The 18,508-nt window shown below is 58.6% G+C and overlaps 1 protein-coding gene across 5 annotated transcripts in view; it reads left to right on the top strand.

Annotated features, from left to right (window-relative positions):
- GSE1 (Gse1 coiled-coil protein) overlaps window positions 1–18,508 on the top strand; it is a 197,105-nt gene that overhangs the window by 149,378 nt on the left and 29,219 nt on the right. For 4 of the 5 annotated variants that reach the window (XR_009455310.1, XM_059713912.1, XM_059713911.1 and 1 more), the window contains exon 3: window positions 9,287–9,505. The exons of the other annotated variant lie outside the window; for it this stretch is intronic. Coding sequence is in view for 3 of the 4 variants with exons in the window: in XM_059713912.1 (XP_059569895.1) it covers window positions 9,287–9,505 (219 nt within the window). In the remaining variant the exon portion in view is untranslated. The remainder of the gene's footprint in view (window positions 1–9,286; window positions 9,506–18,508) is intronic. 5 annotated transcript variants of the gene reach the window in all.

The following is an 18,508-nucleotide window of genomic DNA, read 5'->3' as shown; positions in this document are numbered from 1 at the left end:
CCTTGGTGCACCCATTGCTGGGGAGGAGCATTGCACGGAACCACTGAGGCCTGGCACCCAAAGGCATCGTTCCCCACAGGGCAGTGGGTCCTATGCAGCCAGCTCTGGTGTTTCTCCCCGGCCCCTAGGCATCCCTTCCTGCCAAATACACACGCCCCCATGACCCTCCCCTGCCTTCACCGGCCCAGCCTTTGCCCCCGCTCCCGGCTCTCTGCCACCCCGCGGCTCTTGCTGGCATGTTTGTTTGTCTCCAGCCCCGCCAGGCAGACAGACTGGTTCTGCTCTCGCTGCCGGAGGAGGCTGCCCGTGCCAAAAAACCCGCCAGCGTCATCAGCAACAGATGGAGCGAGCGTGGCAAGTTCCCAGCTCCCGGCCTTGCATCAGGGTAGGAGGCAGGCGCCTGCCCGAGTGATGCCGTCCCTGTTTCGGCAGACAGGCTGCGGGCACTGGTTTGGACCCACTCGCCCATCCTGGCTGTGGCAGGGTTATCCTGAGCTGGACGGGGCTGGGAGAGAGGAGCAGCAAAAGCAATCTTCCCCCAGCACAGCCACTGGATATCTATCCTTCCTCTGTCCTCCATGCCAGGTGGGTGCTGGGGTGTCGGATGTTCCCCAGGAGCGGGACCTCAGCAGCTTGGCTGTCTATCCAGCCTCTCCCACCCTGGGTGCTAGCAACCCCCCAACCTCCTAGCAAAGGATGCTCCTCGATGCTCACCTGGGTGATCTGGGGGTCCTACACTGAATAGGTGAGCCCCCCACCAGGCAGGGCATGGATCCTGTGAGGCTAAGGTTCAGCGATGAAGGGACTTGCTGAGACCCGGGGGCCTCCCCGCTCCAGGTCCAGCTTCCCCCAGACCCTCTGGGGTGAAGTGCCCGTGCCTGCCCAAGTGCTTTCCCTACAGCACTGCAAGTGCTTGGACCAGGAGATCCACCCTCAGGCTTCAGGGCAGCAGCTGAGGTCCCTGGGGATCAGAAAGGGATCTCTCTAGCACCGCACAGCACCAGAAACCAGGTGCTTGATGGGGAGGCGGGCACATTAGCTGGAGGAGATGCTCTGCGACCAGCCCCCTCCCGCCTTTCTGCTCGGCTCTGCTCTGTCTTGTTTCCTCCCTCCTTGTTCCTCCTCCTCTTTGCCTGGATCCTGGCCAGAGCGAAGCGGCTCTGAGCCATCGGGGCGTCAGGACCTGCCCTGCTCCTGGGCGCTGCAAGGGAAGCAGCTGCGGGCGCTGGTGTGGGCGGGAGCGGTGAAACCATCCGGCATGGGTGTGCCCACGGCAGCAGGTGTCCTTGCACAGGAGCTCCACCTCCCCTCTGCCCGGACCTGCCGAGCCAGACCCAGGCAGGAGCATGGGCCGGAGCTGGGAGGCCAGCCTGCTGCCAAAGGTGAGCAGGGGGATGGTGTCCGCCTCCACCCAGCGAGCTGTGACCCTCGACCTGTGAAGCTAGGAGTGCCAGGGGCAGGCTGGGAATGCCAGAGCAATGGCTTTCCTGGGTTTTATCCCCTGCGTGAAGGCTTGGCTGCAGGGGGGCAGCTTCCAGGGGCCACGAACAAGCAGGGAGAGACATGGGTGGGCACGCATGCTCTGTTTGCTGTCCCCTTCCCTGCATCGTGGGACAGCTCTGCCAGTCCCGAGCACTCGTGTTGATCCGTGCGGATGGGTCAGCACCTGTCCTCTGCCCCCGCCAGGTGGGCTCTGGGTCCCAGCTGGCTGCGATTCCCCGCAGGCTCGGAGAGGAGCGGGTCGGGGCATGGTGGTAGCAGAGGCCCTGGCCGCTTTCCACGCTCGGTTACCGGGTACCACGGGATCCTGTTGTTTCGCCAGCCCTTGAACAAAGGCAGGGAGGGCTGTTTGGCCTGGGCGGGGACGCCGGGCGCTGTTTGCTTTGCGGCGTCGGGCAGGGAGGGGGCCGGCTGCATGGCTTGCCGTGGGCAGGGGAGGTGGAGCTGGCTTCTGCCACCCTGCAGCCAACACTGGAGGTCTTGTCCAGGCAGGACTCCTTTGAGGCTACACAAGGAGTGAGAACCGGTGCTGTGACACCCCAGCTGGCTCAGCTTGGCCGGCCCTGACGCCAGGCTGATGGGCGCAGTGAAAACTAAGCCACAGGGGTCTGCGGTCCGTCGCTCAAAGGGCTTCAGGATGCCTCTCCCAGCGCACAGGGAGGACATTGCAAGTGCAGGAGGTGCAGAAAGCTGGGCAGCGTGTGAGAGGCAGTGGGTATTGCTCCGAGCGCAACCTTGGCACACAGTCACTGTGCTGCTCCTTGCCTCGGTTTCCCCCACTGCAAAGTGCTCCTGACCTTCGCAGTGCTCTCTGGGATCCTTAGGTGGGGAAATGCAAAGTCAGGCCTGCGTCTGAACTGACTGCGCTCCCCAGGGACCCTCCTGGCACTATGGCCCGGCCTGCTTTGCTTATCAGCTCCCCTGTATCAAAGGAGCATTTGTCTCTGGGAGCTGCTGCCAGCAAGAGCTCTCCAGCCGGGGCGGAGTCCTGAAGCTCCAGGGCTGTCAGGATCAGGCCACTCTGACACACCGAGACTTGCATTTCACCCAGGAGTAGTCAGCCCCTTCCCCCCTGCTGCAAAGGCAGCCAGCTCTGGGGAGGAACGTAGCAGCAGCTGCAAGGCGTTTCGATGGGCAGGAGGGCATTGCCGTGGCGTAGCGGCTCAGCATCTCCGTGCGGGCATTAAAAACAGCCCCAGCCACGGGCAGCGGGGAGCCAGCAGCAGAACAGGTTTCAAGCACCTTTGCATCACGAGGTTTGCTGCAAACGTGGGCTAAACCCTGGCAGGTGGGGAGTCACGCTGCCAGGGCCCATGTAGAGACCGGTCGGTGCTAGCCGATGTCCCGGTCCATACGGGGGAGGTTGCGTGTGTGTGTGATGAGGAGCAGGGGCCACCCCAGAGCCAAACTCCCCACTTCCCGCAGGGAGGAAGGCTGGGCTCCTTCTCCACCCTCCAGCTCAGGTCATGCAGGAGGGCTTGGCCCTGCTGTCTGCGCCTTATCACCCTCTGATCTCTGGATGAGTTAATGGATGGGGCGGGAGGGAGACGGAGCAGCTGCGCTCCAAGCCAGCGCTCTCCCGGCCCCCCTGGGGAACTGCAACCCAGGCGCTTTGTCAGCTAAGGCCCTGATTTCTTAACACCAAATTGTCTCTCCTGAATATTTCATGCTGCTTTTAGCAGCCGGTGGCTGGGGCCGCACCTTGGGCCTGGAGCACGGGGGCAACAGAAGCACCATTATTGAAAGGAAAGCTGAGAGAAACTTTTTCCTACTTAAATGATTCTGCATTAGCTGCTCTCCTGAGTCTGGGGGAGGTTTGGGGCCGGGTGGGGTGGGGACTGGTGGCCTTTATGTAGGACCAGTCCAGCACATAAAGGTCAGCCTGGCCCCGTATAGGGAGCTCTGCACGAGGGGTGGCTAGGCTCGCCCGTGGGTGGTAGCAGGAGGTATTGGTCCCCCCCCACATCTGTCTCGTATCGATTCTGGGTGGGCCTGCTCCTCTCTTGCTTAAAGAAGAAGGTGCCTCGGCTGGGATGGAGCCTGCGTCTGCATGGTGCGGGTGCTGGGGCTTGGAAATGTGGGCTGGAGGGGCGAGGGGCCAGCTGTCCAGCTGGGAGGCCGTGCAGGGATGTCCTTGCTGTCTCCTTGTTGTGCCGCCCTGCTTCCGTAACCCCATGGGCATCTGCCTCTGAGAGCATCCAGGATCGGGAACACATCAAATCTGGGCTCTTTTAGATCAGTGCAGGGAAATGGCCTGGCACAGACCTGCCATGTAACACGTGAAGTCCTGTGTTGCCCTTGGTAAGGCACCCTGGCTCTGCCTGTTTGCCTCGTGCATCAGGCTGAGTGGCTGCAATGAGCCATTCATCTGGTCAGGCACGGGGCAGAGATGGGCCACGGTGCAGGATGAAACCCCGGGCAGTCAGAGACCCCAGGGCCGGGTTTAACCTCAGATCCTGGTTAGGGACTCAGCCAAGTCAGGTAGGCATCATGAGACCGTATAGGACTTTCACTGGCATGTGTGCAGCCAGGACTTGTGCACACAGCTCCGCACGTTCATATGCACATGCAATCCCAGACCCATCTGCACACATGTGTGCACACGTACCTGCTGGCTCCTGGACTCATGCACACAAACACAGACCCAGGCATGCTCCCTGGCTCTGGCACGCATGTGCACAGACACGTGCGAGCTGGCTCGGGGCAGGGCCATGCCACAGGGAGCTAGCTGTGCGACAGGAACTGCTCTGCAGCTGCAGGCCTTAGTGCACAGACAGTGACTTCTTGGGGCTGACTGCAGCCTGGTCCCAGTGCCCTGCAGGGGCTGCGTGCCTGCAGTGCTCCCTGTTTGTGCGTTGTGGGAAGGCTAAGAGCAGAGCTCCCTGAGCAGCAGAGAGAGGGACCTGTGCCTTTCCGCGGTCTGGTCCAAAGCTCCCATCTACACCCCCTGGGTTTCTCAGTCTTGCCCTCCTCCCCCCTCTCCCCGCTGCCAGCCCCAAGGGCTTTTGCAGGAGGAACACGCATGCATTAGAAGCCCTGCGCCTGCCCCTCCAGGGCAACCCCCCAGCCAGCACACGGGGCCGATCACCGCGAGCTCAGACCATGCCCACGGGCACCGAAAGAATGAATTTATTATGAGGCGTTTCAGGCCACAGAGATCAGCTGAGCATCATGTGGGGTGTGTGTGTGTGTGCATGTGCGTGCGCATGCGTGCAAGCAGCGTGGCTAGGGACTGCTCATGTGCTAACCCATTTCCCAGAGAGGAGTGTATGTGTGTGCGCGCGTGCATTCGATCAGCATGGCTAGGGACTGCTAATATGTTGACCCATTTCCCAGAGAGGAATATATATTTGTGTGTGTGTGTGTGTGTGTGTGTGTGTACAAGCAGCATGGCTTAGGTCTGCTAATATGCTAAAACATTTCCCAGGAAGAAGTGTTTACACGTGTATCTGTGAAGGTGTGTGTGTGCATACAAGCAGCAAAGCAGCATGGCTAGGACTGCTCATATGCTAACCCATTTCCCAGGAAGGAGTGTGTGTGTGTGTGTGTGTGTGTGATGTATTTGAAGGGGTGTGTGTATACAAGCAGCAAAGTAGCATGGGTGGGAACTGCTAATGCTCTAACCCATTTGTCATAGAGAGGGGTATAGATGTATGTGTGCACATGTATACACAGGCATTGTGGCTAGGGACTGCTAGTATCCTAACCCATTTCCCAGAGAGGGGTAGCGGGGTGGTGTGTGTGTGTGTGAGAGTGCGAGTGAGTGTGCATGGACAGGCAGCCTAGCTAGGCCCTACTAGTCTTCTGCTGCCCCATCCCCTGGGGAAGAAGCGTGGGGGTGGGGGAGCAAGCCCGGCTCGCCCGCCCGGCTCTGGGGCGTCCTTTATTTGTTCACAAACATTTCTTCCTCCCGTAATGAAAAATTACCGAGAGGGGTGATTAGGAAATTCAGCCGCGGAGGCGCGCCTGTGACTGAATGTGGGAGCCTGCTGCGCCGTGCCGACCAGGGTGTAATTACCCCAAGGGGGGTTGTCAAGGGGGAAGGGGCGGGATTGGTGCTTGATCGGGGACCCAGCAGAAAATTCATCTAAGCTATTAGCTTGTAATTACAGAGCACCGAGGTAGCAGGCCTGAGGTCTGGTGTCTGAGAAGAGCCAGGGATGAAAGGAAGGAGTAATTATGGAATCCGCAGGAGGCAGGCAAAGTGCTGATTAGTAATGCTTCTTGAACCATTTATTGGCCATGGGGGTGGGGTGGGACACAGATACCATATTTAATAGGCTAGAGGAGGCTGGCTTCCCAGCTCAGGCGAAGGTCGGTGCTGCTGGGCGGGCAGGGGGTGCAGGGAGCCCAGGTCAGAGGAAATTTCCGGGCAGTCCACCAAGTGATTTGGGAGCGGGAAGGACCTGCCCTGCACGGTGCAGCTGCCTGTGCCCCATGACCTGCGCTTGCAGGGCCTGCTTGGACTCCTATACCCATGCACCCTGCCGGGTATGTCGAGACCCACCCAGCTGGATCCAGACAGACAGGACACCTCTCTCGCGTGCTGTGCCCTGTGCACGCAGTGCCGTTGTGCCCGTACCCCCTTCCCACAGCCATCTCGGCTCCTCCCGGCTCCGGCATGTACAGTGCCAGGCAGGGGACCCCCACCGCAGAGGCCACCCCCGCAGCCCTCATCCATCACGGCCCCGCGCGCCGAGGATTTTATTCCCAGCTGTTAGTATAATGAATTTACATGAGCTGATCATGTCGACAAGGCTCCAGTCAATGGCTGAAAGCGCTGAAGTTAATAAATGCCTGTATAATGAGGGCAGAGGCGAGCGGGGGGCAGAGGAGAAGGGACAGAGCGCCGCAGCTTGCTCCCGGTCCCCTGGGGCCACGAGGGCCAAAGATTAATCAATGCTGAGTGGTGCTTTGGCACCCCGATGCTCCCCTGCCTTCTCCATGCCACAGCTGGCCTGGCCCTGTCCTCTTGTGGCGCGGCGATCCTCCTCCTTGGAGATGCTGTGATGGCTGCTGTGCTGTTTCTTTCCTTCCAGAGCATCTCCCTACCCCACGCACGTACAAAGGGCCACGGGGCAGGCCAGCTGCCTTCTTCCCGGGTCTCCCCCAGCTGATGCCCCATTGCTCAGGGCAGCGTGAGGTCCTTAGAGACCTGCAAAAGGCAGAAGGGACGTCCTGTCCCGTTGCAGTGGGTCTCTTCTGAGCAAAGGCAAGGTGGGCTGGTACCTTAGAGACTAACTGGTTCAGAGAGCTTTCATAGGCAGCAGCCTGCTTCTGTAGATATGGAGGCACTTGCAGAAAGCTGCGGTTTTGGGGAGGGTTTTAATTCTGCTGGGCTTTTACTTTTCCCCCTTATATTCGAAATTCATGTCTGGCTTGACGGGGTCTGGTTTGGCTGCAGAGCCAACGGCACCGTGGCCTGGCCCCGTCCAGCGCTCCAACGATCAGCGAACATGTTGGCGAAAGGAAGTCTGTGTGAAAGCATTGGTGCTACACCTGGCCATGCACACACTCCTCCACAGGCCAGTCGAGTGCCTTCGGCGTGCAAGCTGAGCCAAGCAGCTCTCAGATTTGACACAACCGCTCTTTCTGAGACCTGGCGGTGTTGTGACAGACACAGACGGGACCTTAGCTTCCAGCCTCCTGGGTTTTACCTGGAAACACGGGGCTGTTTGGGAAGAAAAGGCTGGGGGAACTGGACAAAGTACTTTCTGAGGGCTGGAGATGAGGGGTGTTTAGCAAGGGCTTGTGCCCGTGTAGTGGGGGAGGACAGGGGGGTTTGAAGGCGCCTGGGCCTGGCTCTCAGTCCTGCCCCACGGGCAACTGGTGCCTCCCGAGTCTGGGGGCACCAGATCGCCGACGGGGGTGGACGGTCCCCCAGCAGCCGATTGCCGAGCCAGCGGTGAAACCGGAAATGCACTTCCAGTTTCACAGCTGGCACTTCCAGGGGGTGCACAGCCGATCTCAGGGGGTGCACGTGCACCCGCGTCACACGTGCACCCCCTACACATCACCAGTGCCCGGGTCTGGTTTTTCTTGCTCCCTTGAGGAGGAAGCACCCAGCTTTGGCTTCACAGCCACCTGCCCCGTCCTCTTGCCATGCGCCCCTGCTCTCGTGTGGGGGCGTGGCAGTGCCCCCTACCCCATGCCCGCCTGCGGAGGGGAAGTGCTAATTTTAACTTGGTGTTAACGAAGCTGCTCATTGGAAATGCTATTTGCGGTGACCTGACATCAGCAGCATGGCTGCAAAGGCTCAGAGCCCCGGAGCATCCAGTGCCGACATGACGGAGGGCGTACGCCAACCCCGGCGGGGCAAGACGGTGTCTGCTCCGCTCAGGCCATTTTTCCCCTTGTCCCTGAGGCTCAAAGCTTTCCTGGGCGGCGAGGGGGCTGCGGGGCTCGGTGGGCACAGCTTTTGGGTGTCATACCCCCAGCCGGAGCAGCACTGGGGCAGCGGAGCCATGGGGCAGCCCTTGCAGAGCCCGGTGAAGGGTCAAGCGCCCGGATCAATGCCGCCTGAGACGCGCTCAATAGGGCTGGCCGCGGCGCTGACAAAACACCACTGTTATCTAAAAGCAGCCCTGGCTATTACCGATCAGCTGGGGCCATGTGACTGAGCAGCAGCTGTTAGGCCGAGAGTGTCAGCTTGTTTTCTGCGGGCAACAGTGCCTGTGTGCTGTTGCTTTGTTAGATAAGCTCCCGGGCGCTGGCGGGGAAGAATGGGGCTTCCCTGAGCCCTCGCTCCTGCTCGCTTTTATCAGCACCCCCGTCCCGCGGATGCCGCCCGTCGTCCTGCTCTCTGTAAGCGCTCGACTCTCGCCGGGGCAGGGGGTCTCTTGGGGGATGGGGCTTGCCCTTCCGGACAGCACCTCCTTTCTCCCCCCGGAGAGCTGAGGCCGTGGGGGTGGAAGAGAAGACGTGAGATCTTTCCTCCTCCTTCCCTGGATAAAAGGCTGAAAGTCCAAGGGCTTGTCTCAGCGTTGGGCTGCAAATGCACGCCGGAGCTGCCTGACTCTGCAGCCGGGCCCGGGCTGCCCTGCTCGTGGCTTTTACTCCTTCCCCTCCCTCTCCCTTCCCCTTCCCTTCCTGCATGGCTCCAGGGAAAGTTTGCAGCTCGTGATGCAGGCGGGGTCTGAATGAGGTGCGTGGGGCTGGGGATGGTTTGGTCTTTGGGGCGGCTCTGGAAGGGGGTGCCATCTGCCTCCAGGGTCAAATCAGGGGGGAAGAGTGCGGCTCACGAGTGTGATGTGCCCCAGCGCCAAGCGAGGTGTGTGTTTGTGTGTGTGTGCATACAAGCAGCATGGGCAGGGCCTGGGATAGGCCAGTCCCCTGGGGATGGAAATTCGTGGCTTCCTTGTCTCCCCTAAATGACTGAAGGTGTTTGTTCCACTGCCAGAGCTTCTGAGCACCCTGGGGAGCCGGGCCCGTTCACACTGGGATCCCTGCAGTGCGGTGTCCCTAAGACCAAAACTCAGGAGCTACCTCCCAGCAAAGCCACGCAGCTGGCACCTCGGGGTAGGGCACCAGAGGGCAAGCTGGGAGCCTCCGGTTGGGGTCTGGCAGCTGTGTGCCATTCTCTTTGCCCCTCATTTCCTTGTGTGTAACATGGGGGAGATATTTGCACGGCGCTTCTTGCCCCTGTTGCTGGAAAGGGGCTGTGTCGCTGCTGGTGGCAGATGGATGCAGGGGTACTGGGTTGCTCCGTGGCAGCATCTTGCCCCAGCCCTGGTTTGTTGGTGACCTCTGCTCCACTGACCCGGGCTTGTTCTTGTCCTTGTTGCAGGCATGAGCCATGAGCCAAAGTCGCCTTCACTAGGAATGCTCTCGACAGCGACCCGGACCACAGCCACCGTCAGCCCCCTCACCCCTTCCCCTCTCAATGGCTCGCTGGTGCCCAATGGCAGCCCCGCCGCCAACAGCACTTTGTCCGTCCAGTCTGCGCCTTCCTCCAGCTTCGCCGCCGCGCTGCGCAAACTCGCCAAGCAAGCAGAGGAACCCCGAGGTAAGAGAGGAAGTGGGGGATCGGCCGGGGCGCATGGGGGTTCTGCTTTTCCCCAGCATCGCTGACCCTGGCATCTCCTAGCTCTTTGCAAACCTGGCTCACAAACCACTTCTCACAGTGACACAGCTGCCCTAGGTCGTGGAGCCGAGAGGCAGCCACTTCTGGGGTGGAACACAGCAGGATCGTTCAGCCAGGGCTGAGATGCAACTGCCTCTGGGGTAGCGCATGGCAGCTGGTTGGCAGCATGTGGCCTTGCTGCACAGTAAAAGAAAGGAGCCTTTTTCTAACTGGATGGGGGTGGGGGCCTGTGCAAAGGACTCTCAGGGTCACTGGTACAGTCCCATAGGAAGCAGTTATGTTCCCGTCACCCTGGCATCTGGCCACAGCCCTGTTACTTCAATCAGTGCAAGCTCCTGTTTGGGCAGCAGCAACCAGATGCCCCTGGACCTGCTCCCACTGTCATTTAAACCCTGCCCCACGTTAACCCTGCGGGCGCCCTGCCCTGGAGGTCAGGTGCCCTTGGGCTCTGGCCAGCTCACACGGAAAGCATGTGCTGCGTCTGGGACACTGTGTGAGGAACAGCGTGTCAGTGCGCCCAGCACTGCCTGGCCTGGGCAGGGGCTCCTGGATGGAGGAGGGTGCAGGGCTTGCTCTGGATCACAGTTAGCTTTAATACTATAACCCCTCTCCCTGCCATGGCTGGGGCCTCTGGGAACCATGCTGTGCTTGGCTTTCCAGGCTTCCCTGGGCTGCGATCCCAGGTGCTTCAGGCTGTATCCTGCCTGAGGTCAGCTCAGAGGCTCTTTGCTAGTCTCTTGATACCCCCCTGGCCAAGAGGACACCCCCTGCCCTGGCAGCAACAGGAGTCCTAGACAGATGCTTTGCTCTGGCCAGGGATAAGGAGAACCAACAGGGTCTTTGCTTTCCACATTGCAAAGGGCATAACCCAAGCAGGGATCTTCTGCATGCACCTCCCCTGACCAGGCCTCTGGATCTGTCAGCTGAGAGTGCACAGACCTGCTTTTCCACTGGTAATTCTTCCCCTAGCTGGGGAGGCATGGGGGGAGGGGATAAAGAGGTCAAGGCAGCAGCTTAGGGGTGTGAGACTGAGAACTAGCTTGAAAAGAGCATCAGTCTCCAGGCAGACAAGGTTCTTTGGGTAAATCTGATATCTTTTATTATCAGTCTCCAGGTGCATTTATCAAGATGATCACCCATTTTTGCATATGGAAATCTCAGGGCTGTACACACGCTCAGTGGCTGCACATTCCCCCAGCCCCTTACTTCTTATGTCGGCACCCAGCAGCCAAGGAGGGCATTCAGGGTGAATGCAGGCTAGGGGCTGGTATCCTGGGTACAAAGCACGGTGCCCGCCCCATGCCAGCAGGTGCCCCAGGCTTTACTGACTCAGACTGGCCTGGAGCTTGGCCCCAGAGGGGTGGGAATCCTGCCAGCCTGTGCAGCAACCCTGTCCTGGGGGGCTGGGCATCCTGCGTGACTTGCCCTTATCCTGTTTGCATTGGGCAGGCCAGGGACAGGCTGCATCTCAAGATGCTGGCAAGGCTTGTCCATATTTTAGCAGGCAAAAGCCACCTCCAACAAGTGCAGCAGTGTGGCCAAGGATCTCCTCCTCCTCCTGGGATCTCCATGGAGAAAGCCATCTTGAGTGCACAGCCAAGAAGGGCCCGGACACACAACACACTAATACTAGAGCAGGCAGGACCAGGCAGACCAGTTCCCTTGGAGCAGGCATCACACCTTTCTTCTGCACTATGGCTACACCCCGCTGCTGGGTTTGCCCTCAGCAAAGACCTGCCCCGGGGTGGAAGCAAACACACGGCACTTACCCCAGGGGAATTTTACCCCTGGAGAGCTCTGCGCTCTGTCCCAACACGATGCACAAGTGCAGAGTGCTGTGTCGCGTGCTCTCTTGCTCACACCGCCAATAGGGCAGGTTACACCTGCATAAATGCCTGGCTTTAGCGTGTCACCTCCCCGGGCTGCTGGGAGCTGCTCTGAGCCGGGAGCGGGATCCCAGCTGGTTTCGGAGGGCATTGCCAAACCCTCCGAGGGACCGGAGCATGGGAGAGGTGTTGCAGCCAGTCTCAACAACTGTGAGCAGGGACGTTGAGTCAGCTGGTGCTGCCAGAGTTAGCTCCTAGGGACCAAGCTGGCAAAGGGGGCAAAGCTGGAGCAGAAGGTGCTTGGCCCCAGGACCCACAGGGAGGCTGTCACAGTGGAAAGGGGGTGCATGGAAACTGCTGTCCCATTCTGTCCCAGACAGCTCCCCATGGTGCCCACCCCCGTTCAGCAGAGCCCAGCACCCCACGTCCACCCCCATCCCCCTGCCCCCTTCAAAGCTGCCATCTCCCGCCCCCTCCCTCCATCTCCTGCCTCCCTGGCGGAAAGCTCCCTCTTTATTTTTAGCCCTCGGATGGCGTTCGCTCTCGCCGCCGTTTCACGGGCTAATGTCTTTCCTCGGCGTCATGTCTCGAGGGGGCAGTTTAGAAATTCAATTCAGACGGAGTAATCCAAATGCCGTCTCATTTGCCGCGCCCCGAGAGGAAGCACGGGGAGAAGAGAGTCTGTCCTTCCCCGCAATGGGCTGCTTCGCTTCAGTGCAATGTGATTTTTCCTAAGGCTCTGAAATGTGTTCGTGCACCCGCCGAACTGCCCTGCTAAATAACAGAGTCAGTGATGGCTGGGCGCCGGCGCCAGGAGACGCACGGCTGAGTATTTGTCTCCGTAATGGGCTATTTAACGGGAGCCCAGCCTGAAGGAGCACATGGCCCCAGCAGGAGGACGCAGGGTGCGACTGCGGCAGGCTCCAGGCTTGGAGACGTGGCCCAGGAGAACAAAGGGCGCGAAGGACCGGCTGGAGGGTGGAGCTGGCAGGCTGGATCACGCCCGCGCGTGCCCCTGGGATGGCAGTGCTGTAGCGAGGGGTCTTGGACCCGGGATGCAGGGTGACAGGACGGCTGTCGAGGCCTGACAGCCGTCCTAACAACATCTCCCAGTGGGTTGTGAGTGCAACTTGGCTGGGAGGGGACGCAGAACGATGCATCCATCCATGCCTTGTTGCAGGGCGCTAAGACGGGAATGCCCGGGGGAAGGAGGCTTCTCTAGGTGTCACGGCTCCGTTTCTCTTTCCCGGTGGGACCCAGGTGTGGCACTTGTGCGGCCGGCATCTCTCTTTGTAGCCAGAGCTCCCGTTGGGAGCCAAGCCAGTTGCCTGTGGTTCTCGTAGGGATGGAGTGGCAGCTCCCAGCCTGACCTGCTAATCCTGGATGAGGGCAGGCAGGTCACGGCACTACGGCGCTGATCCTATTAGGGGAGCGCTGCCTGCTGCCTCTTCCGTGCGTGCTGGAGCCCCCGGAGCCAGCCGGGCAGAGGTGATATCCCCGCAGGCGCAGGGGACTCAGCCCCGTCAGCTTCCCTGTGCCGCTCTCCCAGCCCCTCCTGGGCTGCGCAGCATTTCCCTGCCTGCTGCCTGGTCGGCAGCCCATCTGTCGTATACGGGGCGGGCTGATTTTCTTCTCTCTCCTCCCGTCACAGCGAGAACACGGCTTGGCTCTCGGGAAGGGCAGGCGGCTCCGGAGGGAGGGAGGGAGGGCGGTGCGGGATGGGGTTGGGGGGCTCCAGGCTGCAGCGTCCATCACTATGCAGCGCTTCCCAGCTCCTAGGGCCAGCAGGTGAACAGTTGAGCAGAATCAAAGGGTCTGATCAGACCTTGAGACGTCGGGGAGAGATGGATCACCACGGGAGAGGATTAGCCGATAATGAAGGTGGAAATTACCTGTCCTCTCCGAGGAGCGCATTAATCACACACGCAGACCCTTCTTGGCAGAAAGGGAGCTGCTCGCGGGGGTGGCGGCCCCTGCCCGTGCTGGCTCCCTCTCACGGGGAGAGGAGAATCAATTGTGGGATGCGATGCATGCCCCCCCGAACCCCCTTCCCCGCGCAGCCCCGTCTCCCTGCTTAGCCCTTCAAACGCGGCATTAGCGGATGGTGACATTGATTTCCCGATGCTCGAGTTTTTCTCTCCCGAGCTCCCGCTCCCCTCACGTACGCCGCCGTTTTTCCCTCCCCAGCCACGCGCAAATGCCGGGCCCAGCAAATTGGGCTCCTAATGAAAAGCCACATTTTTTCCCTGTTGATTTAGATTTAACTACTGTATAATTTGATTGCCAAATCCTTCCTCATCGTCGGGTTTCTCCGCCTGCGTGGCTCTCTGAGACGGATCGTCTTCCAGACGTGTGATATCTGAGATTACGGTGGGGGGAGAACGGGGGCTCGGCGATAGGAAGTGGAGGGGGGCGATGGGTGCCGGCTGTCCCTTCGCCAGGGGGCCAAGTCGGCTGGTTTTGCAATCGCCGACGCTGGACCCGGATGCCGTGTGCTCTCGGCTCGGATCGGACGTGCCTGGGATCACGTCTGAAAGGCTCACGCCCTAATGGGTCTTTATGCTCTGCATGAAACCGTGGCAGATCCAGCACCGGGGTCCTTTGCTTTCCAACCCCAGATTAGCAAGGCAGCGTTGCCAAAGCCTTGAGGCTGGGAAAAGAGGGCTGTGCTCGGGAGTAGGTCCTCAGGCATAGCTGGGTGTGGGCAGGCACGGAGACTCGCGGTCCATGAACACCCGCTTTGTCTCTGGAGGCCCAAACTGGGTACAAGACGCTGGGTGTGAGCCCAGCCACATAATCCCTGACCACAAGCTACACAGGGGATTTGGGCTGGGATTTTCTTTCTCCTGGTCAACAGCTCAATACAAAACACAGGGAACAACAAGGGCTGGGCAGGGGCACGTTGCCCGGTGGAGATTAGAGCCACACGCTTCCTCCCCCATTTTTTGAGGGGGGCATGCGGGCTCGGAGGGGCGGCAGCCAGTTCTTAGGAGCAGGGGGCTGCTTCGCATGGCTCTTGGGATCAAGCTGGTGCAAATTGAGCTCTCCAAGTTCAAAGCATATGCAACAAGGTTTGCAGCGTGGAGCGAATCTGACACCCAGGAGGCATCTCCCTGAGTTGCAGAGACGCCTTCCAGACCCCCAGGTCTCTCTCGGGGGCTCCAGCAATTCAATGGTTGTCAGTGCTGCAGTCTCCCGGGGACAACTTTGGCCTGGTTCTTGGCCACTTCCCCTCCTACCCTGCATCTCGCTTTGGGTTGTAGGTTGAAGTTTGGGCAGTCTCTTGGGGGGGGGGGGGGGGGTAGCACCCAGCTCTGCAGAGCTCCAGTCTCAGGTGAGGCAACAGGGGCAGCCCTTACAAATCACAGTGACTGCGTTGGGTCGGCCGGGTCTGAGTTGGGACTACATCAGGCAACCCCCAGATAGATGTATGCTTTATTCTTCAAGAGCGAGCAATGTGCATGCCGTCCCGGCCTGGCCTGGCCTGCTCAGGGAGCTGTCCCGGAGGCTGGCTGAGCCCTGAGCACCTGGGGACGGAGAAGGAGTTTTGCTGCTTTCATTCTGCCTGTCAAGCTCCTCTTCCCCCATGTATGGCCCTGCTTCCAACCAATTCACTAGTATTGGCCTGAGGGCTGCTTTCACCCAGGCTAGTAACCCCCACACTTAATTTGGCTGCATCTTTGCTGCAGTCCTGATGGTTCTCCAGTGCCTTCCCAGTCATTGAATCCTAGATAATGAGAGTTGGAAGGGACCTCAGGAGGTCACATCTAGTCCAGCCCCCTGCTCAAAGCAGGACCAGCCCCAACTACATCATCCCAGCCAAGGCTTTGTCCAGCCAGGTTTTAAAAACTTCCAAGGATGGAGAGTCCACCACCTCTCTGGGTGACCTGCTCCAATGTTATACTACTCTCCTAGTGAGAAAATTCTTCCTAATATCCAACCTAAACCTCCCTTGCCGCAACTGGAGCCCATTGCTCCTTGTTCTGCCATCTGCCCTCACTGAGCACAGTCCAGTCCAGCTCCACTTCAGGTAGTTGAAGGTTGCTATTGAGTCCCCTTCCAGTCTCCTCTTCTCTAGACTAAATAAGCCCAGTTCCCTCAGTCTTTCCTCATCAGTCATGCCCCCCAAACCCCTCACCATTTTCATTGACTGTCTCCCATTTATCCACATCCTTTCTGTAGTGGGGGGCCTAAAACTGGACACAGGACTCCAGATGTGACCTCCCCAGTGTTGAATAGAGGGGAATAATTACTTTCCTGGACCTACTGGCAGCACACCTACCAATGCAGCACAGGATGCCATTAGCCTTCTTGGCAACAAGTGCACACTTGGCTTATATTCAGCTTATTGTCCACTGTCACCCCCAGGTCCTTTTCTGCAGAGCTGCAGCCCCAGCCTGCACCGGTACATGGGATTGTTCCCTCCTAAGTGCAAGACTCTGCACTTGTCCTTATTGAAACCCATGAGATTTCTTTTGGCCCAGTCCTCCCATTTGTCCAGGTCACTCTGAATCCTAGCCCTACCCTCCAGCATTTCTACTGCTTCCCCCAGCTTGGTGTCATCTGCAGACTTGCTGAGGGTGCACTCCATGCCATCATCCATGTCGTTAATGAAGACATTGAAGAAAACCGGCCCCAGGACCAACCCAGTGGGCTGCACTTGATACCGGCTGCCAGCTAGACATCGAGCCATTGATTACTACTTCCTGAGCCCGATGCTCCAGCCAGTTTTCTATCTACCTTACGGTCCATTCATCCAGCCTGTACTTCTATAGCTTGCCTGCATGAATGCTGTAGGAAACCATATCAAAAGCCTTGCTAAAATCAAGGTATACCACATTCGCCGGTCTGCCCGCATCCACAGAGCCAGTCATCTCATCAGAGAAGACGATCAGGTTGGTCAGATAGGACTTGCCCCGGTGAATCCATGCTAGTCCTAATCACCTTCTTCTCCTGCAAGTGCTTAGAAATGGATTCCTTGAGGATCTGCTCCATGATTTTTCCAGGGACTGAAATGAGGCTGACCGGTCTGTAGTTCCCTGGATCCTCCTCCTTCCATTTCTTAAATATGGGCACTGTTTTTGCCCTTTTCCAATCATCTGGGATCTCTCCTGATCACCATGAGTTTTCACAGATGATGGCCAGTGGCTCTGCAATCACATCAGCCAACTCCCTCAGCACCCGCAGTCCCATGGACCTGTACACATCCAGCTTTTCTAAATAGTCCCCAACCTCTTCTTTCACCTGCGAGGGCTGCTCAGCTCCTCCCCAGACTGTGCTGCCCGGTGCGGTAGTCTGGGAGCTGACCTTGTCTGTGAAAACTGAGGCAAAAAAGGCATTGAGCACTTCAGGCTTTTCTGCATCCTCTGTCACCAGGTTGCCTCCCCCGTTCAGGAAGGAACCCACACTTTCCCTGATCCTCCTCTTGCTACCAACATGCTTGTAGAAACCCTTCTTGTTCCCCTTCACATCCCTTGCTAGCTGCAACTCCAACTGCGCTTTGGCCTTCCTGACTTCATCCCTGCATGCCTAAACAAAGCTCTTATATTCTCCCCTAGGTATTTGTCCAAGTTTCCACTTCTTATAAGCTTCCTTTTTGTGATTTAGTTTCCTGGAGAGTTCCTTGCTAAGCCAAGCTGGTCCTCTGCCATACTCGCTAGTCTTCCTGTACATCGGGATGGTTTGTTCTTGCACTCTCAGGAAGGCTTCTTTCAAGTGCAGCCAGCAATCCTGGACCCTTCTCCCCTCGGTCTGGCTTCCCAGAGGATCCTGCCCAGGAGGTCTCGCAGTCTGCTTTTCTGAAGTCCAGGGTCCTTACTTAGCTGCTCTCCATCCTTCCTTTCTTCAGGATCCTGAACTCAAGTCATCTCATGGTCACTGCTGCCCCAGTTGGCATCCACTACTACATTCCCCACCAATTCATTCGTGTTTGCGAGCACCAGATCAAGAAGAGCACGGCCCCTAGTTGGCTGCTCCAGCATTTGCACTAGAAAGTTGTCCCCAACACTGGCTTGTGTGTGAATTGCTCTATTGCCCTCCCAGCAAAGGTCTGGGGAATTGAAGTCCCCTATGAGAACCAGTCCTCATGCACCCCTGCAGAAGGACAGACAACTCCTCCCACAGTTTGCTAAGGAGGAGTCCTAGAGTGGCGCAGCTCCCTGCTGTGCTAGGAACTATGGGATAGGCCCCCAGAAGCCGGAGGAGCCCAGCACTGGTGCAGGCACAAGCACTCAGGTCCGGCTTTGCAGCGGGCTCTGCTCGTGGCCAGGCAAACCCAGGAGTCCTGACTCCTAGTCCCCCGCTGTGCCCTTGGCATGGGAGCAAGAAGACGGACAGTGAGCCTGGCCTTCCCGAGTCACCTTCAGCAATACCAGCTACCCCCTCTTTCACCTGGAAGCGTCACCGCGGTGGACATCCACGCTCGGGCCAGCCACGAGGCTGCTTTGTCACATGACTCCGGCCATCGCGGTGCCGGACGCGAGTTCAAACCATCCCACGGCCCTTTTTTTTGGCCGGCCAGAAACCTGTCTCTCTTCTTGCTTCGAGTTCATCCCTGCAAGGAGGAGCAGCAGAGGTGGGGGCTCGGCGGCACAAAGGAGGCACCGAGGCCTCATCAGCTGATTGCTTTGTACACTCCCGGGTCTGGCTCGCTCCCCCCAGCCCCCCTTCGGGGTCTCAGCTGTTAATTACATTTGCCTGTCAGCCTCGCCTGCTAATCTGCTATCACCGAGCGGAAAGCGGGAGGTCAAACAACAAAGGTGACACCGTCACACTGCGCCTCTTGTCATCTCCAATCCAGATTAGTCTCATTGACTAACTCCTGGCTGAATACCACCAGTTAATTATAACGATCACAAACCCTCCCGTTTAAAGCCACACAGCGAGAATTAAGGTTCTGAAGTAAGACTTTAGCTTCATTAATTGCCCGGCTCATTGTGATGGTATTGATTGTTAACGCTATCGCGTGGTGAGTAATGGCTTCCCAGCTCAGAGGGGATTAGGCTGCTAATTGTTGTTGGCCTTGCGCTGACAAGATAGACTTCAGTGGGTGTCAAATCTGTATCGGCTGCTTCCTTTGTGGTGGGCAGCCTTTCTCTCC

Source organism: Alligator mississippiensis, chromosome 10 (assembly GCF_030867095.1).
Source record: "Alligator mississippiensis isolate rAllMis1 chromosome 10, rAllMis1, whole genome shotgun sequence".
In the NCBI taxonomy this organism is placed as follows: Eukaryota; Metazoa; Chordata; order Crocodylia; family Alligatoridae; genus Alligator; species Alligator mississippiensis.
Note: the sequence above shows the minus strand (reverse complement) of the source record. Positions and strands in the feature narration are given on the sequence as shown.